The sequence below is a fragment of the Acomys minous genome (assembly GCF_964271855.1).
Source record: "Acomys minous genome assembly, chromosome: 15".
Lineage (NCBI taxonomy): Eukaryota > Metazoa > Chordata > Mammalia > Rodentia > Muridae > Acomys > Acomys minous.
In genome coordinates this window covers 60,591,638-60,615,836 of record NC_140497.1, presented here as the reverse complement: position 1 = coordinate 60,615,836, position 24,199 = coordinate 60,591,638, and the positions used below count along the sequence as shown (strand labels likewise).

At 40.4% G+C, this 24,199-nt stretch overlaps 1 protein-coding gene and 1 long non-coding RNA gene across 2 annotated transcripts in view; one reads left to right on the top strand and one right to left on the bottom strand.

The window, feature by feature from the left end:
• The window catches only part of LOC311584273, a 41,496-nt gene that overhangs the window by 4,447 nt on the left and 12,850 nt on the right, over positions 1-24,199 (top strand). The window contains exons 3-4 of the long non-coding RNA XR_014774814.1: positions 3,777-3,913; positions 22,361-22,542. This is a non-coding gene — a long non-coding RNA (uncharacterized lncRNA). The remainder of the gene's footprint in view (positions 1-3,776; positions 3,914-22,360; positions 22,543-24,199) is intronic.
• The window catches only part of EXOC1L (exocyst complex component 1 like), a 28,892-nt gene continuing 13,643 nt past the window's right edge, over positions 8,951-24,199 (bottom strand). The window contains exons 2-3 of the mRNA XM_084758425.1: positions 21,346-21,476; positions 8,951-9,334 (exon numbers count right to left, since the gene is read on the bottom strand). Of these exons, the coding sequence (XP_084614551.1) occupies positions 9,068-9,334; positions 21,346-21,476 (398 nt within the window). The 3' untranslated portion in view covers positions 8,951-9,067. The remainder of the gene's footprint in view (positions 9,335-21,345; positions 21,477-24,199) is intronic.

Sequence of the window (24,199 nt, the reverse complement as noted above, 5' to 3'; positions counted from 1 at the left end):
CAATGTCCATCCTTCTGGGAAACAGTGTAGTAACTGTTCTTCCTTCTTCACAGAATTAATTCATTCATTCCCCATCCAATTAACTCCCAGCACCCAGTCGGCACTGTTGTAGCATCTCACTCTCACCTGGCATAGGTCATCGCAGGTCCAGGAAGCACAAAGGCCGTGTTTTAGAACTTACTCCACCTATCCTGGCCAAACCGTTGAGTGTGTGAATCAGCTGATGTCCTCTACTTTCCTCTCTCTCCAGCCTTACACCTGTATTTATTCTTCTGACCTAAAGCGTTCAATGTTTATTCACACCCCACTTGTTTCTATTGGTGCGTATTAGCCCATTTTTGCTGTATCTTTTGAGTTAGCATAGTTCAGTGGATCTCATCATCCGTGGGGGGACATTTGACAATGTTTTGAGACATTTTTGGTTGTCATTACTGAAAGAGATCTGCTGACATCTAGTGGGTAGAAGAAGCCAGACTTGGTGTTAACCAATCTATAACACTAAGGATAGCCCTTCACAACAAAGAACCACTCACTGCAAATATCCCAATTGTCCAAATCGAGAAACCTTTGCTGTAGTTATTTTGTTTTGGTTTTTGGTTTTTGTTTGTTTGTTTGTTTCCCCTAGGGTAGATATTGAATTTTCTCAAAAGGCTGGTCTGGCTTAGCTTGGTTATGTTGTGGAGGCACTAGGGGAGGGATTTTATAGAGATGGGAAACAAAGAAATAGAGTTATATTTTGAAGCAGTTGTTTTTGTAACATTTAAAGACATGGGGGAGATTGCTCTTCAGTGTCAAAAGGAAAAAAGACATTGAGATTGAGAAAGATCTGATGGTTTAAGAGTGTGAAGCCTGAAAGGAAAAGTATCAGCTTAGGACCCCAGGGAGCAAGGTCTCAGCTCAAAGGACATGTCTTTGCTGCAGAGAGACTGAGGGCAGGGACTAAGAGCCAAAGACAGGAGAGAGGGGATGAGGGAGAAGGGGAAGGGAACAAGGAGGAGGAGGAGGAGGAGGGTGTTTGTTCCAGAGTGTGACAAAGGACTGCCTCTGGATAGCAAAGGGACAGGCATGGCACAAAGGAAAATGGTGTTTTATAAAAGTAAAGGGGAAATCTGGTTTTAGGATGAGGTGTTTAATTTTGATTGAGCATGTCGATTAGGTGAGCCAAAGGGGGCTTTTGGTTGCTGGATTTCAATACTTTGATAGCTGGACCTTGGTAGTCAGCCTCAGGAGGAGGAAGTGGCCAAATAAGGGAATAGACTTCGGTGGCTAGCTTTAGGAATGTAATCTCATGGTTTTGTTTGTTTTTTTGTTTTTTGTTTTGTTTTTTTGTTTTGTTTTGTTTTTAGCAAGGCAGAGGGAATAAGGGAGAAGGGCAAGGCCTGCCAGTGCCATGCTGGCCACATGTGAGCTGACCAGAGTCCTTTTAAAGATTTCACAGTGTCCCCATTCTAGATTTCAACAACCCATCACTTTCCTATTAGTGCCCTGGCTTGGTGTAGATGGTATTTCTAGGCTATGAATTTATATTCTCTTGAACTTCTATTTCTTTTTATTATTATTATTATTAAATACTGCACAGGCTGCAGAGTGGTTCCACTGCCCCTGAGTGATTTTTGTGGTACTTTCTGAGAACCTTAGAGATGTGTCTTACAATTCCACACAAGTGAAGAAAGAGAAGTGTTCACCTGTCGGCTTCCCCTGCCACCACTGCCTATTTCAGCACATCTGAGTGCACGTGTGATGGGAGGGCCGACTCATGCAGGTATTCCAGGCCCTGGCATTGTCTGGATTGCTAGGGAGTGGGAGAAGCAGCTGTCATGTCATCCTTGCGAGAAGCTAGCTGATGCCTCTGATTGGTCACTGCAGCAAATACCTAGACTAAGAGATGAAGCTAGAAGGCTTTTGAGTAGGACTCAAGGAAATGAACACTGCTGGTCCCTCAGTACATCAGGGTTTGATCTAATCTGCATGGGAGGAATTTGGGCATGGTGCTACTGGCAAGCCCAGAGTCGCCTCTTAGAAACATAAGCAAGCCAACATAAACATAACCGGATCCTTGGGTTTGCTATATTAATTTTTATTGAAAATCATATTTCATGTTAAGCGTCCAAAACACATTTTATTAAGCTTATTTTCCTCCTTCATCCTAAGAGGTATTAAATTATGATTTTATTTGTATATATTCAGCTGGAGAATGTGTTCTCACATAACCCAGTAAGCCACATTTAAACACTAGGAAGTATTTTTCTGGAACGTGGCATTTAAACCACACAAAGCTAGGTCTGTTCTTAATGAGGCAGATTCAGAATTAGCATTTTCCTTTAGTGAGGGCCCTTGAGAAGCATGGCCTTCCTAGGAGAGACATGGGATGCATCCTGAAGAGTACAGTTGCTTTGGGGTACTATATGAACCTAGTATTTCTCTAAGAGCTTGTTATCTATTTCTATAGACTCTTGAGTCTCTCAGGAAAAATACTTTAAGTCAGTAGGAAGCTAACACAGAAACTAAACAGTGAGATGGGCAAGCGCATAGGTGAGAGTCAGTGCTTGACCTCTACAGTAAAATCTCCTGGCTCTCAGAACAAAACAGCAACAAAAAAGTTAATTATCTAACTGAATCCGAAAGTGGTATAAATAAAAGGTTTCCGAACACAATGAATTTACTTTTCTGCACATTTTACTTAAAAATGTAAAAGTGTAATGTAAGTGGGGGAAAACCCAAACCAAAGCAAACCAAAACTGGTCTCTGCCCTGTGATTGGTGACATCACACAGGTGTGGGTTCATATTTGGTTCCGGCCTTTGCTGAATCATTTAGCCACAAGGAAAGTTATTTGACCCTCATTTTCCTCATCATCAGGAAATTAAAAATAATAGACTCCATCTGTGAATCTGTGTCCACTCTGGTGGAGAGCGTTGTGATTTTACTGCTGCAACGTTCTCATCAATGTTAATTTTCAGGGGAACCTACAGCCTTTCTGTTAGCTGATCTTTTAGTTACTGGTGGGAGAAATTTGAAAATGTAATACATTGTTTATAGGCTGTGTTTTCTTTTTTTTTTTTTTTATTGCATTTGAACTCATGTAACACAAAATCTAACCATTTTAGTCACTTTTTTTTTTTTTTTTGAGACAGGGTCTCACTGTGAATCCCTAACTGGCCTGAATCTAACTATGTAGATGAGGCTGGCCTTGAAGTCATAGAGATCCACTTGCCTCTGCCTGCAGAGTGCAGGAGTAAAGATATTCATTACTACACCTGTCCTTATTTTAGTCACCTTTATGCATAGAGTTTGGTGGTGGTTTTACATCCATTCATTGTGCACAGAGGCACATACTTGGAATCTCAGCATTCAGGAGGCTGAGGCAGGAGGCTCTATATGAAGTCAAGGCCAGGTTGAGATACAGAGACCATGTCTAAAAAAAATATACACTGATATAATGTATAATATTGTGTGATGTTGCCAGCACCCACTTCAGAACTGCTCTTTTGTTGCAAAACTGAAGCTCTGTATCTAAGAAACAATGGCTTCCCTTATTTTCCTTACCCTAAGCTGACAGCCACATTTTACACAGTCATGTTCCCTCTACTTCACAATACAGTATTTCCCTTTCAATGGGATTTTGGGGGTAGAGAATTTTATAAATATTGTTGTAAGATAAATATTTATGTAGCTCTATTATATCTGGAATCTATGTTAATTAATAATATATTGTCCCAAATTTTACCCAAGAAAGCAGAGATGCCTGCTCACAGTCTTGGTTTGATCCCCCGTTAGGTGGAGCGCAGTTGCCCTTTTCAGACTTTGGGCTTGACTTGCTTGCTGTGACCAGTGGGTTGCTAGTGGACTTGACCTGAGCAAAAATTTGAAATGTACCTGGAAAATAGCCATCTTCTTTATGTCGTTGGATACATGTAAGTCCTTGGATCTTATACCTCTGAAAATCTATTTGTCATCATTGTGATATTTAGACATTGATGAATAAAGAAAAGGGGCAAGCATGTTTGTATTTACCTTTTCTGATAGGAGCTGTAGTGCAAGTGACAGCAGAGAAGGGCACACCATCAGGGATCAATCCCAAATAATAAGGGAAGAAGGTGTGACAGAGCCAGAAAGCAAAATAAAGTTGAGAATTGCTTGAAATCCCTTTTTGTAACGAGGTCTTTCAGCTCAGGAACAGCTGCAAGAGAGAAATATTGCATGGACTAGGATAACTAGTGCCAGCTGATGAGGAAGTGCTCTAAAAACCCATACACAGATGTATAAACATCCATAGGAAATATTAACTATTCGGGCTTTGTCAGGGGAGTGTTGTAGACGAATCATATGCCCAATATTAATGCCATTATGAACAAAGGATAAGAGAGAGAATATAAGCACATAAAATCAAAGAAGAGGAAACCTCAGCCTGCTAAACTTTAGTTGTAAATACTGACATAAACCCACTAACATGAGTGTCTGTTTTCAAAAGCAAGCATGCATTTCCTGTCTGTTTGTCTTTAGGCAAAGCATGTGGGTTAAGCACCCTCACCAGCTAGGTGGTCCTGAGTTTCATCAAGAGGACCACATTCAGGAAGTGGTACCCACAGTCCACCCCACATGGTAAGCTGCAGGTTCAATATTATCAATTAACCTGCTTGCTTCAGGTATCAGTGAACAGACCTAGGGAATGTAGGCATGTTTCAAATAGATTTTATGCCTTTATTGTATCTATGTCTTAGTTACTGTTCTCTGCTGTGAATGGATACGATGACCAAGGCAATTTAATGAACTATAGAACTGATCCCTGAAAGTATAGTCTTGACCAAGGCAATTTAAAATGAAGCATTTAATTTGGGATTTAATATCATAGTGTTAGTTTGCAACAGGCATGGCACTGACCATTAGCTGAGAGCCTATATGTGTGTGCTTTTGAAATCTAAGACTGTTCCTCAAATAACATCCCTCCTCCAAAAAGGCTACACCTCCTCCAGCAAGGCCACACCTCCTCCAACAAGGCCACACCTCCTAAACTGTCCCAGACAGTTCCACATACTGGAGACGAAGCAATCAAACACAGGAGCTGAAGAGGATTCTCATTCATACCACCACAATCTCTGAGTATGCTTTTAGGTTTGCTGGGTTTTGACAAATTTACATAGCTGTAACCACGACCACCACGATGATACTTCTGAGTAGTCAAACAATGACCATGTTATATGCAGAAACAGAACCCTGGCTTACAACCTGCAGCAAGCAGCCCAAGACCCAACATGCTACATACGGTAACTAGTCCATGCTGTTATCCACCGTATATAGTATATAGTCCAGGCAACTAACCAAGACACTCTGGAGCAACAGGACCCATGTGGGCAGGACTTAATCATTAATGGTGCCCCTAATTCTTGGCTCCTCATTAAAAACTTAGGACGAAACTGAAGAACCCAAATACGTATTCCTAAGTAACCATATAAGACTCCTGCTTCTAATTATCTACCCCAGCCCCAGTCCGGTTGTACCGAAGCCTTTGATGTTTCCTTCTGCACACTGCCCCATTTTATATATAATAGTTTACTCATTCTGTTAACCTTCCAATGTTACATACTTGAGCTCATGTAAACATTTTGCAAACAACATGTGCCTACACAAGTGTCTTTGAGAACACACACACACTGAGACAATATCACTATTTTGGGATTTTTTTTCCCCTATAAGACAAGAAGTGAGCTCACCCCACAGATACAATGTCTGCTTCTCTCCTGAACCAGGTTGAGCATCTTTTCAGGCTTCCCAGTGCCATTTACGATTCCTTTCCTCTGAACTGTCTGCTCATGTATTTTCCAATTGGTTGCTAACCTTTTTTAAAAAAGGGTCTTCAGCTTTAGGAGTACGTACATGCATGTTTTTATACAAGTTGCAATTTTTCCAGGTTTGCAATTCATTTTGTCTTTGTCATTTTTTTCATATATATTTTATATAGTTAATATTATTTACCCTGTTTCTGGATTCTGAGCGATGGCAAGGAAAGTTTTTCCCATTCTTAGTTTGTGGAAAGTTTATATAGTTTCCTTCTAGTAGACTCAAGGATGTCCTTTTTTCCTTTTATATCTTGATTATTGTATAGTTATTCACCATATAACCTACCATTTAAAGTATAGTATATGTTGTTTATTTAACACATTTTAAAGTTATGTTCAATATATAATATTATGTTGACCTTTTTAACCATTTTCAATGTACAATAAGGTGGTATTAGTCCCACTTGCCATGTAGCACAACCATCTCCATGTCTAAAGCTTTTTCACCACAGAATCTGTATAACAATAAAAAAAAATCTTCATTTTTCTCTCCTCCAGTGTGTTAGTTAGCTTTTCCTCTAGTCTGTCTCTGAATTTTTCTACTCCAAATATTTCATCAAGTAAAATCATGCAACAATTGTCCTTTCCTTTGTAGTGAGCACCAAAAGTTTTGTCCCTTTAAAGTCTGAATAATATTTCATTACTTGTTAATTCATTCATCTTTGATGGACACAAGATGTTTTTCTCTTTTTGTATTACAAGGAATGCTGCAGACACAATTATAAGCCGATTTATAATATTATGTACATTGGTTAGCAACTATTTGCTCAAGTCACAGTTTTGAATTTGCTTGGGTCTGCACCTAAAAGCAAACTGCTAAGTCATTTGGTAACTTTACTTCTTCTAAGGAAATGCCTGTAAGGAATGAGACTTCTTGAACTGTGCATTCCATGGCTGGCCTTGAATATCACTGCTCAGTTCTCTCTTTGCTTCCTAGAAAGTATAAACAAGTCATTAGAGTAAAACGTGTTTTACCACTGAACCCAGAACGATGAGGGCACCAATACCAATTCTTTAAAAGGGACACTTTGCTACCGAGTGTGCTTAAACAAGGCGCATTCCAGCTTAACTGAATTCACTTGTGTCCTCACCCAAATTGCAGGGATCCAGCTGGTACTCTGATCACCAAGACCTATATTTTTTTCAGCAAGTCCCCAGTAGGCTGTAGTCTGTGCAACCCTAGATCCGTGTGCATCTTTTCTTTGGCCCCATGACTCCCTGGGGCTGGTTCTTGTACTTTGGGCGTGGCTTGCTCCAGTACACCATCAAACCCATCTCTTCTGTGCCTGCAGCATTTACATCCCCACAGCCATGGAAGGGGACTCCAGTTGCTGTACACCTTCACTCACTCCTCTCTCCCACTTTTATTTCATAAAGACATAGTGTAATAAACATGTCAGGGCTTGTTTCAAAGCCCAGTGTAGAAAGCAGCTGACAGTCCAAAAAGCTGACGTGTGACCAGATGTGTGAGTGATAGATAAAACCTTAGTAGTAAATTCTGACCTAGGAGCAGCCACGACTGCAAGTTGGTGATAAGAGTGACGCAGAAAGCTAGATGTGTGAATTAGAGAGGATAAGGTTAAGTTAAGTATAAAAACCCTGAGAAGAAGCAGCCAGCTCTCTGGCTGTCACCATGACTACCTGAAATGCTGCCAGCCGATGGGGCGCTCTCCCTGGACGGAGCAGACAGACATGCTGTCAGATAACAACCCGAGAACTGATTCAAGTCGCAGCAGCGAACCTGTTCGACAGATCATCGCGATATCAGGTCGTATACCCTAATGGCATAAGCTCCCAGAACATTGATATTATAAGATGCTAAATGCTACTCCTATTGGAATTAGGATAGTTTTAAGAGTATAATGGAATGGTATTGGTGGCTTGGCCTTGGAGCCTTAGCTGCTGCCTTTTGCTGTAGTTGCCTTTGTATTGCTAATAAATCTCTCTTGCTAAAACATACCACTTGCTCTTGGCCTGCCTCCTTTGTTCCGGATCCTGAGTGTAAACTCTCTGCTTGCGACACATAGTCATCCTAGTAGATGTGAAAGCAGATCTGACTTGGCATTTCCCTAATGACTAGTGATGCCAAACATCTTTCTCATGCTTGTTATGTCACCGAGTTCTCTGTGTCTGGGTGGTAAATCTTCAGACAGGTGATTTGAAGATATGTTCTTTCCTCCAAGGCTTGTTTTCAATTTCTTTATAATGTCCTTTGGTGCAAAGATATCTTTATTTTTCATGAAATTTAGGTTAGTTCTTTTTTCTTTTTAGTTATGATTCTTTTGATTATAAGAATACAGCATCAAGGCCAGGCATGGTGGTGCACACCTTTAATCCCAGCACTCGAGAGGCAGAGGCAGGCAGATTGCTGTGAGTTCGAGGCCAGCCTGGTCTACAAAGCAAGTCTGGGACAGCCAAGGCTAACACAGAGAGACCTTGTCTCAAAAAACTTAAAGAATACAGCCTCAATCTCAAAGTCCTTAAGATTTACCTTATATTTCATTATAATAGTTTATGGATTTAGTTACTATGTTTAGGTTAATGATTCATTTAAAATTTTATAGCTGGTGTGAGGTATATGTCCAACTCATTTTTTCTGTGTGGGTATCCAATATCCTAGCCTTATCAGTTGACGAGACTATTCCTTCTCCCCTGGATGAACTCAGTAGCTTTGTGTTCTGGGACTATTTTTATGCTAATACCATGCTGTTTTAATTATAATAGTTTTTTAGTGAGTTTAAAAAGCAGACAGCATGAGTCCTCCAACTTTGTATTTAGTTTTCAAGTGTTTTTTTTGTTTGTTTGCTTGTTTTTCCTACCAGGAATTCCGTATGAATTTTGAAGATTGGATTTTCCATGTTTACAATACAAGCCACTGAAAAATTTTTTAGAAGAATTATCTAGGGTTTTAAGAATATCTTGAACCTTACTGATATGGAATCATCTTCTTATTTATGAACCCAGGATCTCTTTTAATTTTTTCTTGAGTCTAATTTAGTGCAAACCATGCAACACCCCCCCAAAGTTACTAAGGAACACAGTAGACCAAAGAGAGCCCCAGCTTTTGAATGATTGCACCAAAGTGCATTTCACTGTAATTCACAAAGCCTCGTTTTATTTTACTGTAAATAATAGCCGTCCATGAAGAGGCAGAACAACCTTCTGACTGTCGGTATTCAGTTGGGGTGCCAGTTTCTTCTGACACTAATGAAGGACTTTGGGGGTACAGCTTCAAAGTGGCAGGGGACACAGGGACAGGCACACCAGATTGAAAGCATAAAAGCATATTCTCATAAGGACCAGGCAGTCCTTATTGTTGGAGGACCAAATGGAGTCATCGTTAATGTAGGTAGAGTCGAAGTTCACAATGTGTAAGTCCTTCTTAAGGTACGCGTGATTCAGCCTGTTCACCGTCCGAGCAAAGGAGTACTTGGAGGCGCAGCTGTAGGCCTCCAAGCAGTACACTTTCTTGAAGTGCAGATCAAAAAACGGATTGTCCTAGAAGAGGAAGAGGGAGCTGATTTACTTTTTATTCAAAGACATTTCCTGGATTCCTTTAGTCTTCTGGCCGTGCCTATCCGTCGTAAAGTATCAGTAATCGGAAATGTTTCTAAAAATCTACAGATCAGCTTTCCAAAGCCAAGAGCGCCAAATAGAAGTACTTCTTAACACCAACAGTACAACCATTGATTTATCCTAGCCTCCAATTCCAGCAGGCATTCCCTGGGAACCCTGCAGAGAAGCCCGGAGGCTAATTGCAGCTCTTCACCTTTCCTCCCATTCTTTTAGCTCTATCCCTGAGTCCTATGCTCAGCTCTGCAGCAGTCCACTTGCTGAAGCCTCCCTTCCACCTCCAGTGGCTCACACAGGTCTTTCATACACCGCCCCCCCCCCCCCCCCCCCCGCCCCATTGCTTTATCCCAGCCGCCAACTACAGCAGCCATTCCTTGGGAACGTGCAGGCCACTCTGGCCAGAACAGGAAGTAATCTGCAGATCTCCATCGCTCCCTCTTCTCCTCCAAATCCAATCTCCCAGTCTCAAACCATCTCTACAGAAGCGCGCAGGTCACCAGGCTATTAATCACATCCACTCCAGGCTTTCCGGGCAGAAAACAGGTTACATGTCTCTCCCTTTGAGGAGATATCCCTGCACATTTACCTCTCCTGGCTCCTCTAGCGCTTCTCTGTGAGCACAAGGACCTACATGCCTCCTACAGAGCACCTTGCTTCCCTCCCTCTTGTGGACACCCCCAACCCTCCCTAGTCCATCCCTTTCCTAGGTGTTAACTTTCAATACTTAGAAATACATTTTACCTGGAAACCCCAATGGCCACACCCATCAGGATCCCAGAAGAGCCTTCTACCAGGCAACACACTGCCACTGTGCTCTCCTGAGAACCAGAGAGGTCAACAGCAACCAAAGAACACATTAGACAAAGACAAGTCCAGATTTCAGCACCTAGATTACAGTCTTCCCAAGCTCAGATGCCTAGATGCTAGCATAAAGACCGAATCAGCTAGGACACTATGTCTCCACTAGAGGCCAGCAAGCCTGTAACAGCAAGCCCTGAGCACCGCAACATAGCTGAAGCACAAGAAAAAGACCTTAAGAGAGCAACTATGAATATGATAGAAGTCCTTAAAGAGGAAATGAATAAATCCCTTAAAGAAATATATGAAAACACAAACAGTGGAAGAAAATGAACAGAGCAGTTCAGGACCTGAAAATGGAAATAACTAATAAAGAAAATCCAAAACTGAGGAAATCTGAAAGTAAAAGATTTAGACACTCAAACAGTAGCCTTGGGAGGCAAGCCTCACCAACAGAATACTAGAGATTGAAAAAAGAACCCCAGGCATTGAAGACATGATAGAAGAAATAGATACCTCAGTCAAAAAAAAGTTAATTAAAAAAAAAAACTCCTGCACAAAACATTCAGAAAATCTTGGACACTATGTAAAGACCAACCTTAGAATACTAGGAATAAAGGAAGGAAAAGAAACAGCTCAAAGGCACGGGAAATATTTTCAACAAAGTCATAGAAGAAAAATTTCTTAACCTAAAGAAGGAGATGCCTATCAAGGCACAAGAGGCATGCAGAATACCAAATAGGTTGGACCAGAAAAGAATTTCCCCTCAGCACATAATAATCAAAACACTAAGCATACAGAACAAAGAATGACTAATAAAAGCTGAAAGGGAAGCTAGGCGGTGGCGCACACCTTTGATCCCAGCACGCAGGGAGGCAGAGGCAGGCGGATCTCTCTGAGTTTGAGGCCAGCCTGGTCTACAAAGCAAGTCCAGGACCTGCAGGGCTACACAGAGAAACCCTGTCTTAAAAAACAAAAACAAACAAACAAACAAACAAAGGAAAAAGACCAAGTAACTATGCATGCAGACCTATTATAATTACATCTGACTTTTCGATGCAGACCTCTGTCCCCTAGTAAAATGAAAGTACTCCACTCTTGCCAATAGACAGATCATCCGGACCAAAAACAAACGGAGAAATGCTGGAGTTGACTGATAGTATAGTCCCAATAGACCTTACAGGTATTTATAAAACATTTTACCCAAATACAAAAGAATAAGCCTTCTCAGTGTCTCATGGAACTTTCTCTAAAGCTGCCCACATACTTGGACACAAAACACGTCTCCACAGATAGGAGAAAACTGAAGCAACACCCTCCATCCTGTCTGACCACCACACAACGAAACTGGATATCAACAATAACAGAAACAACAGGAAGCCTACAGCTCATGGAAACCAAATGACTCTCTATTGAATGAAAATCATCAAGACAGAAACTAAGGAAAATATTAAAGACTTTTTAGAATTAAATGAACATGAATATACACAGCATACCTAAACATAGGGGACACAGTGAAAGTGGTGCTAAGAGGAAAGTTCATAGTACAAAGTGCCCACATAAAAAAAAAAAATTGGAGAAATCTCATACTAGCAACTTTATAGTGCACATGAAAACTCCAGAACGAAATGAAGAAATTATACCCAAGAGGAGTAGATGACAAGAAATAATCTCAGGATTAAAATCAATAAAATAGAAACAAAACAAACAATTAAATTAACAAGTAAGAAGAATCAATAAAACAAAGAGTTGGTTCTTTGAGAAAATCAGTAAAATTGGCAAGCCATTATCCAAACTAACTAAAAGACACAGAGAGAAGATACAAATTTAAAAAATTATAAGTGAAAAGGAGGACATAACAACAACAGATTCTTAGGAAATCCAGAAATTCATAAGAACATACTTTAAAACCCTGTAGCCTGACAAGCTGGAAAATCTAAAGGGGATAATTTTCTCAATGCATACCACTTACCAATGTTAAGTCCAGATAACCAGTTTAAAGAGACTTATAACTCCTAGTGAGTAGTCATTAAAAGTCCCCCAAGCAAGAAAAAAAAAATCCCAGGGCTAGATGGTTTTAGTGCAAAATTTACCAGACTTTCAAAGAGAGAAGGCCTTTGACAAAATCCGACGGTTCTTTAGCATGAATGCCCTGGAGAGATTAGGGATTAAAGGGACATACTGTAAACATAATAAAGACAAAACAGCAAGCCCACAGCTAACATCAATTTAAATGGAGAGAAATTCAAACCAATTGCAGTAAAACCAGGAAGAAGAGAAGGCTGTCCACTCTCTCCATGCCTATTCAGTATAGTCCTAGCTAGAGCAATAAGCCACCTGAAGGAGATCAAAGGGATACAAATTGAGAAGGAGGAAGCCAAAGTATCTTTATTTGCAGATAATATGATAGTATATACAAGTGACACTAAAAATCTCACCAGGAAACTTCTACAGCTAATAAACACTTTCAGCAAAATAGCAGGATACAAAGTTAACTCACAAAAATCACTAGGCTTCCTATATAAAATGACAAATGGACCGAGGATGAAATCAGAGAAACAATACCTTTCACAGTAGTCTCAACTAATATAAAATCCTTGAGTCTAACACAGCAAGTGAAAGACTTGTATGATTTAAAAAAAAACACCTTTAAGACTTTAAAGGAAGATATTGAAGAAGACACCGGGAGATCAAAAGATCTTCCCTGCTCATGGAGCAGTAGAATTAATAATGTAAAAATGGCCATCCTACCAAGAGCAGTCTACAGACTTGATGTAATCCCCATAAAAATTCCAACATAGTTCTTCACAGATCTTGAAAGACAATCTTCAGTTTCGTCTGGGAACACAACAGAACCCAGCATGGCTAAGATAGTACTGAATAATAAAAGAACTGCTGGAGGTTTCCCTATCCCTGACCTCAGATTGTACTACAGAGCTATAGTAATAAAAACAGCATGGTATTGGTGTAAGAACAGCCACATTGTTCAATGGATTGGAATTGAAGACCCAGACATAAATCTACACCTGATTTTTTAAAAGAGCAAGCCAGAAGTACATATCAGAAAAAAAAATACAGCACCTTTAAGAAACTGTGCTGGTCAAACTGGACAGCTACATGTAGAAGAATCCAAACAGACTTGTATTTAGCACCTTGCACAAAACTCAACTCCAAATGGATCAAAAACTTTAACTTAAAACAAATACACTGAATTTGATAGACTAGAAAGTAGGGAATAGCCTTGAATTCGTAGGCGCTGGAGATGCCTTCCTGAACAGAACACTTAGCATGGGCACCAAGACCAACAATTAATAAGTGGGACCTTATGAAACTGAAAATCTTCTGCACTGCAAAGGACATTCTCTTTTGGACAAAGTACCAGCCTACAGAATGGGAAAGGATTTTTACCAACTATACATCAATAGAAGGCTAATATACAAAACATATAAAGAATTAAAATTATTAGATATCAAGAAAACAAATAACCCAAAACAAATAACTCTTAAAAAATGGAGTACAGAGCTAAACACAGAATTGTCAAGATCAAAAATTCAAATGGCTGAGACACACTTAAAGAAAAGATCAATATCCTTAGTCATCTGGGAAATGCAAATCAAACCTATCTTGAGATTTCATCTTATACTTGTCAGAATGACTCAGATCAATAATACAAGTGACAGCTCATGCTGGCAAGCAAGTGGAGCAAGGGGAACACTCATCCATTGCTGCTGGGAGTGCAAACTTGTATCACTACCGTGGAGATCAGTACGGTTGATCCTCAGGATGATGGAATGGATCTATGCCAGTATCCAGCAATGCCATTCTTGAATGTACACCCAAATGATGCTTACTTCTACCCATAGAGACACTTGCTCAACTATGATCATTGCTGCTCTATTCATAACAGCCAGGAAATGGAAACAACATAGATGTCTTAAACATAAGAAGGATAAAGAAAATGTGGTACATTTAGACAGTGGAGCCTTACTCAGCTATTAAAAATCATAAAATTTGCAGATAAATGGATGAATAAAATCCCAAGTGAAATAACCCTGACCCAGATAGACAGATACGGTATGTACTCACTTATATGTGGACGTTAGCTACTAAGTCAATGATAACCAAGCTACAATCCATAGAACCACAGAGGTTGGGTGAAGAGTAAGAGAACAGGGTTGGGGGTGTGTGTGGGGGGTGATAGATCTTCCTAGGAAAAGGAAATAAAGGCAATTATGGATGCAGTGGGCAGAGACTGGAATGGGAGGATCAAGTGGAGAGAGGAAGGAAGATGGGGACAAGGGAAGGAGAGACAGCTAAAATTAAAGGCCACTTGAAGGGTAGTTGGATACTACTTATAGTAGACGCTTCCTAAAATGTATACATGTATGAAGTCTATGTAAAAGAAATCACCAGATAATAGGAGACAGAGTCTCAACTAGCCATCTCTTATAATCAAACGAAGCTTCCGGTACTGGGTTGAGTTACATCTAATTGAGTTGTTGGCCAAAGGGGTCCCATGGGAATCCTCAAACAACCCAGGCTGTTGCCAAAACTATAAGTTGCTCTCCACACACTGAAAGCAAGGCCTCACTGCTGAAAACAACACTTACACAATGCATTGCATACAGAGAAGTTGAGTTGGTGCCTACATAGAGCCTTTGCCCCTATGTTCTAGTGTCTTTGAGTTAAGAAGGTGCTCTGTAGGCTACTGAAGGAGAAATGGAAACACTAACCGAGCCACAAACCCTTTGATATACAGTCGTGTCCTACTTGCAAGATGTGCTAATGCAATGGTGGCACAAAGTCTGTGGGAGTAACCAACCAATATCTGACTTGACTTCAGGCCCACTGCATAAGGTGAAACCCATACCTTACAGTGCTTGAGTGACCAAGAATCTGAGACTAGATAGCCTAAGGTAAAACCAAAATCTACTGTTAAAAACAAACTAACTAGCTAACTAAACCAACCAACCAATCAAAACCAAAAAACCAAACCTAGCAATAAATAACTCCTAATGATATTCTGCGATACTCATAGATCAGTGCCTTGTTCAGTCCTAAACCAGTGTCCTCATCAAATCCTTCCCCTCAGGGCTCAGGCAGAGAGGAGGTGGGAAAAATGTAAGAGCCAGAGAGGAGAGAAGACAGCAAGAAACAAGGCCCTCTAGATCAACAGGATGAGCTTACAAGTGGATGCCCAAGAAAAAATGAGCTCAGTGGCAACTTTGGAGGGTTCTTGTCTCAGATTGTGTCAGGGCTCTTCCTTTTAAATTTTATTGTTTATTATTATTATTATTATTATTATTATTATTATTATTATTATATTTGCTTTTTTTACCCTACAGGTTCTTTGTGTATAGATTATCACTTCCAGTTTAGTGTTTCTTTATGGGGTTCCTGAACATGCAAACAAGTGGATCTCTTTTTTTCTTGTGTCTACTCTTGGGCTCTTTTCCTTCTGTTTGTTTATTTTGACCAATTCTGATGTTTTATTTTATTTTATTTTATTTTATTACTATCCCATAGAGGCCTGTTTGTTTCCTAGTGAGAGAAAGAAAGGTGGGAAGTCTGCATGGGAGGGGAGGAGAAGAGGGAGGGGAAACTGTAATCAGGGTATATTATATGAGAAAGAAATCTATTTTTAATAAAAGGAAAAGAAAAAGTAAACAGTACCAAAGCCTTTGGAACATCCATGTCATTTCAGTTGTACATATATATAATCATGTAATATGTCGGTATCAAGTTTCCTGGTACATTTTAGAGTGTGGGTAAGGATGGAAGAAGAGACTCAACTCACTTGCAGACTTCTGGAGGAAGTAATAGCTTTCTCTCTGTTTTAAGGGATTCTGTGGTTCTGTGATTAAAAAGTGGGTCCTTCGTGCTATTTTGGAGGCAAATGGGGACACACGGGATGGCCAACTTACCCTTTGACATTGTACTGTTTACCAACTTGATAACTTTGAAGTTAACAATGTGGAATAAGCTTTGGCAGAGTAGAGAGAGCCATAAAGTCTTTTGACCAATATGGACAAAAACCCAACGCTGACACAGCTCTTGCTGCTTCTAGTCATCTCTTTTGTTATGTGTATAGACAATGACAAGCCCTGCTGTTATTAATGGGAAAGACAGTGCTTTAAAGCAGTGTTCAAAACGCGTTTCTATTTACAAAATACACCATCTGCCCGGCTTCTAACTAGCCTGGAGAGCAAAGAGTTTAAATTTTCTGCTTCTGTGTTCCCAGCGTTTGTCTATTGCAGCTAAGGTCTCAGCAAATGTGTGCTGAGCTGATGTGAACTATATCTTTGAAAAGAGGGATGGAGTTAACCGTTGTCCTAAATAACAAAGAAATTGAGAGGGTCCAAACCCCACAAGAGCACTAATGACCATTTAAGATCCTGTTATAACAATACAAATTATTTGTCTGAGGTGGTCGTCCCTTTTTGACCATCATTTTAGATAGGGTTGCTGTGACATTTTCCTGAGATCAGCTATATAAGCTGCTAGTATAAAGCTTAATAATGGAAGATCCTTTTGTCAGATTTGCTCAGTCTTTGCTACTTGGTGTTAAAATATTTCCTTAGTTTATACAGTCAATATTTAAAAAACAAAACAAAACCGAAGCCCTAGTCACTAGAGTCTGCAGAGATGGCTCATAGGGTAAGTTCTTGCCTACCCAGCATGAGTACCTGAGTTCAAATCCCCAACACTCATCTTAGAAGCTAGGCATGGCAGCATGCACCTATAACCCCATTACTGTGGAGAAATGGGGATAGGTGGGTTCCAAAGGCTCAGTAGCCAGGGATTGCTGGGAATATCCGGGCTAGTCTAGCCTAAAATGATAAGTCCTGGGTTTGTTGAGAGACTTGCCTCAAAGAAAAGCAGGGAGCAGCTAGGCAGTGGTGGCATATACCTTTAATTAATTCCAGCACTCAGGAAGCAGAAGCAGGCGGATCTCTGAGTTCACAGTCAGCCTGGTCTACATAGCCAGTTCTGTGACAGCCATGGCTACATATGGAAACCATGTCTCCAACAGACAAAAACAAAACAAAACAAAACAAAACAAAACAAAACAAAACAAAACAAAAAATGGGAGCAATTAAGGAAGATACCTGAAGGTGACCCCTGACTTCACACACATGTGCAAGCACATTTACACATATACCTGCCCACATGCGCCTTCCTACTCACACAACAATGGGTGAACATAGGAGCACATGCCTATCCTCGTAGCACCTGGGAGGCTGGTGCTTGACAATAGCCATGATTTTGAGGCCAGTACCAGACACAGAATGACCTCAGGATAGTAAGACTGTTTACAAAGCAAAAATAAATGATGTACAGGGGTGCCAAGGCTTCACGTGCTCTGCATGTCACACCTCACAACTGTTTTCTAGCTGTCATTATTGCAGTTGAAGGACAATCATAGAGAATCTCAACCAAAGAAAATCACACTGATTGTGCCTTCAGGTAGTTTTCTCTCCCAACACTTGCCCCTTATCATGGTGGGAAAATCTTTCATGTCTTTGAAATACTTAGAAAAGATTGAAATTTCCTTTAGCCTAATAATTGAAGGCTGAGCAAGTGTATTCATAAAATACTGTCTCTTCTTCCCTCTTTCCTTTCTTTGCATTCTTTTTTTCTGCTAAATTCCAGAGCTGAGCTGGGCGTGGTGGCACACGCCTTTAATCCCAGCACTCAGGAGGCAGAGGCAGGCGGATCGCTGTGAGTTCGAGGCCAGCCTGGTCTACACAGTGGGTCCAGGACAGTCAAGGATACACAGAGAAACTCTGTCTCATAAAAAAACAAAACAAAACAACCCCCCCCCCCAAATCTAGAGCTGAGAAGAGACCTCATGGATTTGTAGTTTTCGAAGAGGTGACATTCGGGTGACCCATGTAGAGCCCAGGCAGAGCCCAGGACAAGAGCCGAGGCCCCAGTCAGCTCAAGCCACAGTTGCTCCAGCGCCCGCTCCTGTTACACCCCAGTCACTCTTCCAATCTCAAATTCTTTCTTCTTCTGCCCTACAAATTGAATTGAATTCCAGTTCTTTTCATTTATAGTTGACAACTGGCTTGAAATTGCACTACTTACCACTTTATCATTGCCATTGATTTAAGAAAAAAAAAAATCACAATTTGTACATACTCCTGAAGATTCAACCCCAAGATAAAGAGGTAGGCATTCCCAGAGTAGCCAGGAAGAGAAATTCTTTTTTTTCCCATGTTTTAATTAATTTATTCTTGTTACATCTCAATGGTTATCCCATCCCTTGTATCCTCCTATTCCTCCCTCCCTCCCGCTTCCCCTGCTACTCCCCTCCCCTATGTCTGTGACTGAGGGGGACCTCCTCCCCCTGTATATGCTCATAGGGTATCAAGTCTCTCCTTGGTGACCTATTATCCTTCCTCCGAGTGCCACCAGGCCTCCCCATCCAAGGGATGTGGTCAAATATGAGGCACCAGAGTTTGTGTGAAAGTCAGATCTCCTTCTCCACTTAACAGTGGAGAATGTCCTGTCCATTGGCTAGTCTGGGTAGGGGTTCAAAGTTTACTACCTATATTTTCCTTGGCTGGTGCCATAGTTTGAAGAGGACCCCAGGGCCCAGACCCGCCTGTAGTTTTCCAGGACCTTCTGGATCCTTCTATTTCCTCATTCTCCCAGGCTTCTCACTCTTAAAGTCTCAACAGGATGTCCTCCCCTCTGACCCACTTTCCTGGTAGGTAAAGTTTTTCATGGGGACGTACTCCTTGGACTAGTGTCTTGATATAAGTGAGTATATACCATTTAACTCTTTTTGCTTCTGGGTGAACTCACTCATGATAATTTCTAGTTCAATCCATTTGTCCACAAATTTCAGAAATTCCTTGTTTTTAATAGAGAAAACAACTATTTGGGTCTTATAGTGTTTCTTCAAGCAATTTAGTATTGTAGGTCCTTAAGTGATGAGAGAAGCAGAAATAGTGGGCTTTCTTTCTTTTTTAAAAATTGGTTCACTATCAAAGACCATGATCTTCACATTGAAAAGGGGAGAATCAATCATTTTGCAATGGAATTAGAGGCCAAAAAAAGTAGGGAAGAAATAGAACACAGTTAACCTCTTCAAATGGATCAGACTTGACGGGCTTCATTTGTACGTCCCCGGGCACTGGCTAAACCCAGCAGATAATTATGACATATGTAATATTTGAGAATAAGAGAGGAGAAAGACGAATGGACTAAAAATGAATGAAGATGGCTAACTTCTAATCCACAGATTGGTAAACATGCTATAGATGTCTCATAAGAGTCAATGCAATATAAAAAATTGGCAAGCACCAAAAAGTATAATGAAGAAAAAAAGTTTTACCACTATCACTCAGGAAAATATTATTAAAGTTTGTTTCATATATATATGCATATATATATGCATATACACATATGTATACTTTCATATAAAATATAAGGTTTAACATTTTGCACTGGGTGAGAACTAATCGAACTTGTAGATATGCCATGCTTAATCATTTTCTAAGTCTTCCACATTTAGGTAAAATATGTTTTCAGGACATTTTTAAGTGCTTAGGACACAAAACAATGATATACCCCAATTCTTTGGCTAAGAGTCTTGTCAAATACACTCAAAAGTGGAATTTCTAGGTGACCACAAAGATAATAACAGGGTATGTTAATGGTCCAGAAAATGATAAAGTTTAGACAATGGCAACATCAAATGCTTATGAGTGTCTCAATACTCACTTTTTCCTCAGAGCCTAGCAGATTCTGATAGTCTATACATCCCCAATAAATGACTGAAGAATGAAGGAGTATATGAATTCTTGCATATTAAACAACTAATCTAAAGAACACAAATTAATAAATTTACAAGTAGTCTAGATCTGCCACTTAATAGTTGTGTGACCTAGGACCAGTCAATTAGTCTCTTAAATATGGTATTTTCTTCCCCTATTGAATTGTAGCAGTAATAGAATTTAATCCATAGGGCTTAAAATGAGGTAAAATTATGTGTCATATAAATATAGTTGTACATAGTGTATTGCATATTATATTATGGTCAGTTTGGTTCCTGTCCCTCTTGTTTACTATGTGTAAGATGGCAGCTGGTGACAGATCCAACATCAGCAGCCGCGATAACCATCTATTCTGTATAGGTTAGTACTTGGTCCTACCTCTTGGTCTTTAAGGTTGATTTGCTTAACTCTGGATCACAACATAGTGATGCCAAAGCATCAAGATATGAGAGTACTCAGTATGTCAGGCTATAGTATGAGCTAAGAATATGCTATTATTTGATTATAACAAATGACTTTAAGTTATATAATTCACTCAACCATAACACCACAGATATTTATTGAGCCATCTATTAGGCAGTAGGCTATAATAAAGAATGAAGTCATGGTCCCAGAATGTTAGGAGTTTTCTATCCAAAGGGGAGCTGGGTAGCCTATCAACCATGTGTTTGGATTCATAATGAATGAGTTATGGAGATTGGCAGTCGTGAGCAGCATTTACTCAATGGGAAATCTGGGAGTGGGTAAGAGATGAGTGTGACTGGGCATTCTCAGCCTAAACAGTAAGCAGTTAAGCACTGCAGACATACAAAGGTCAATGGTGGAGGGTGACCTTTCCATCAACAGAAGAGTTCAAGAACAGACTGAGAAAATTACTGACTGAATGAGGAGACTGGGACAGCCTCTTGGTCCCCTTTCAATGCTAAGTCTGTAGATTTCCACGGTAATCCTTCTGGAAGGTGAAGTGGGCTTGCTGACTGTGCATTTGTTGTCAGAAGAAAAGGACTCCCCAAAACAACAAAACAAAACAAAACAACTCAGCAAATTGGAAATGTCATCTGTTTGAGAAGGTTGCATTTAAAGGTGCATGATTGACTGTGTTTAACCTGTCAAGAAGATCTTAGGAAAGATGCTTTTAAATTTAATAGATAAAATTCAGATTCCAACTCATAAAAGCAAATCATAAAAGCCAGTATAGATCATCCCAGGAAATTAATCCATACCACTTAAGAACAACATAATGTCATCTTAACACTTCGTATATGCCAAAAATCTATAAAGTAGGAAATCGAACGCACCGATCTCCAGCATATTGATCCCACACCGCCTTTATAAAATGGTAACACTTACCGTATCTGCTTCCTTCCCGTCAATCATCCGCAGATCACTCAAAGACCACTTTTTTGTTACCTCGTACTTTTCATCTAGACCTACTCTGTAGTGTTTCACTATGATTATTTTTACTTCCTTAGTTTTGGTCACTGCAAGACAGAAAAAAAATACTCAGTTTATACAGACATATACTTTATCAATTCTCTAAGTCACATTTTAGAATTTACTCATCTCCCTTTTATTTAATGACCTCATACCCAAATATAAGTACGCGCCTAGTATGAGTCCTGGCGTAATTGAACTTTTGCCAACATGCCCTCAGATTTGCTCAAGATATTAACTTCGTTTTGTGACACTTGCCTGTTAGAGCACTGAGCAATGCACTTTGAACTCCGAGCTTTGTGGGGAAGGGTGTCCAGCTTGGGGCAGAAAATTAAAGGATGAGCAGACCGTCAAGGACAAAATGTTCACCAGAGCTAGTTAGACTTTTAGTTGATGACTAAATAATAGGAAAATAAGGTACAAATGGCAAAGAGCTCTTCTCGTTCAGCAATTCAGTACTGAAGTGTGACCAAAGAGAATGGTGACACTTCCTTTGTAACCTGCTATGTGACTTTAAACGTGGAAGTGCCTGTGACAGAGCTCCCAGGGACTTGCTGGGTAATGTTTGAGATTGTCACCTTCTCACATGTGTCTCTCCAACTCTAGTGTTCGAAATGTGCCACCAGCACAGATTGTTTTAATATCCTACTTTGAAAGGCGTGGGGGAAATCTTTTCTTAGCTACTGTGAACAAAACGGGAATAATAATTTCCTGGCCCTGATATCATTTGTCTCTGGCCTCATTGGAATATTAGTTCTTCTCTTAAAACTATCAACGAGTCAATAAGTATTCAGTATATACTGAGTACTTTATATTTGCTGAGTAGATTATACATGCCACAGGGCAGACAAGTGAGAAATCCTGTAGATGCTCAGGATTTTAGTAAGAAGACAGGACTATCCATGGGTCACATCCTCTCACATCTTTTCAGATGGTTCATGTCACCTGGAGAGTTGGAAGCTGATTGTCTTCTTAGAGTGAGATTGGAGTTTGTTCTGGGAAAAGATTCCTTTTGGTTCTGGAAAATTCCTTTGGCATGCTGCTGTGACTTGAATGCCCCTTCCTTCAAGTTCCCTTGCTGGAAACTTCATCTGCATTGGATCAGTGTTGGAGGTGAGGCCTTTAAGAGATTAGGTCTTGAGGCCAGAGCCCTCATGGAAGGACCAATGCTACTGTTGTGGGGGTGGGGATGGGTGAGAGGGCGGGGCAGCTTTTGTGGGAGTGTGTTGCTAATGAAAGGATGCTCAATCTAATGCCTGCATCTCTCTTCCTCTCCTATTTGCACTCACACTCCTTCACCCTTGGCTTTCCACTACAGATGATCCAACAAAAAGGCTCTCACCAGATATGAGCTCCTCAAGATTGGAATCCTTGCCGCCCTCCATTACTTAGAGCCCCCCCCCCCCCAGAGCTCTAAGAAATACTGTTATAGTTTTTTTTTTTTTTTGTAAAATTGTGTTTATTTTTCAGCTTCTTTCTTAACCTGGCTATCACACAAATAATTGAGACTCTATTATGTTATTATTTTTAATTAATTAATTTATTTAATTAGTTTTTTTGAGACAGGATTTCTCTGTGTAGTCTTGCCTGTCCTCAATTTGCTTTGTAGTCTAGCCTGGCCTGGAACTCACAGAGATCTGCCTGCCTCTGCCTCCCCAAGTACTGGAGGCATTCGCCACCATGCCCAGGTCTAATATATTATTTTTACCAAGATTCACAGCACAAGAACTGAGCAGTTACTACTCTATTACTCTATTCTTAACCCTCTAAGCTAATTTGGCTTCCTTCCAGTGTACATGCCAGAGATACTTGCTCTTTGTAGCTTTTTCTGTTCCAGCTCCTCTCATGTCACTTGGATCTCTCCTGAACCTCAATCCCCTACTTTCTCTTTTGACTCCTCCTCCCCTGGCTGGCAGGAAGTCCAGTCCTATTCTCTCCCCTGCTCAGCAATTGGCTATAAGCTGCTTTACTGGCATACCAGGGGACAGCTGGGGAGCAGTGTTTACACAACATTGAGACCAGAGGTTCTGAGAACAAGGGTTGAAAACTTATATGACAGGTACAGAAATCAGCATTTGAATTACTCAGCAGCCTTAAGCCTATAAAAACACATCTCTGTTCTTTATAAATTACTAAATCATGAGTAGTTTGTTATAGTAGCACAAACACACTAAGGCATGTGACCTTCTAGTTATGTAGATATAAAGTAATTACAATAGAACCATAGTCATCGGTGACTGATAGAAACAGACTATCCAGTTTGGGAATAGATGCTCACTATGTGGGTACTTCTAGGGGAATGAGAGTATGAGGAAACGGACAACGGAAGCTAAGTTGTACCAGGTAAAATAAAGAAGGTGGACTGTGTAGGCTGGTTGGTATTAAGATATGGTCGAAACCAAGATTAACTATAGGTTTGGAAAGTTGTTAAAACTTTTTAAAAGACTTTGAACTTCAGAAGAGGAAGAAACCACTCTGGAGTTGCAGTGTTTAGGATGTATCCTCTGGAAAACCTAAAAGTGATCCGCTGAACTCCGAGTTGATGGCAGAGTGCGTTCAGCCTCCTACAGAAGGGAGTCGGAGCCAGTTGACAATAGCAACATGAGGGTGCTATGTCAGGTATTCCATGCAAGCTCAGGCAGTGACGCCTGGTCCGTAGTCTCCCTTCCCTTTGTGAGCCAGGGATTAATAAAATGGTGCCCTGTAGAAGAAGTTTTCCAGCAGCACAGAACCCACTATGGAAGCAAGTAGAGGTGAAGGGCTTGGGAGA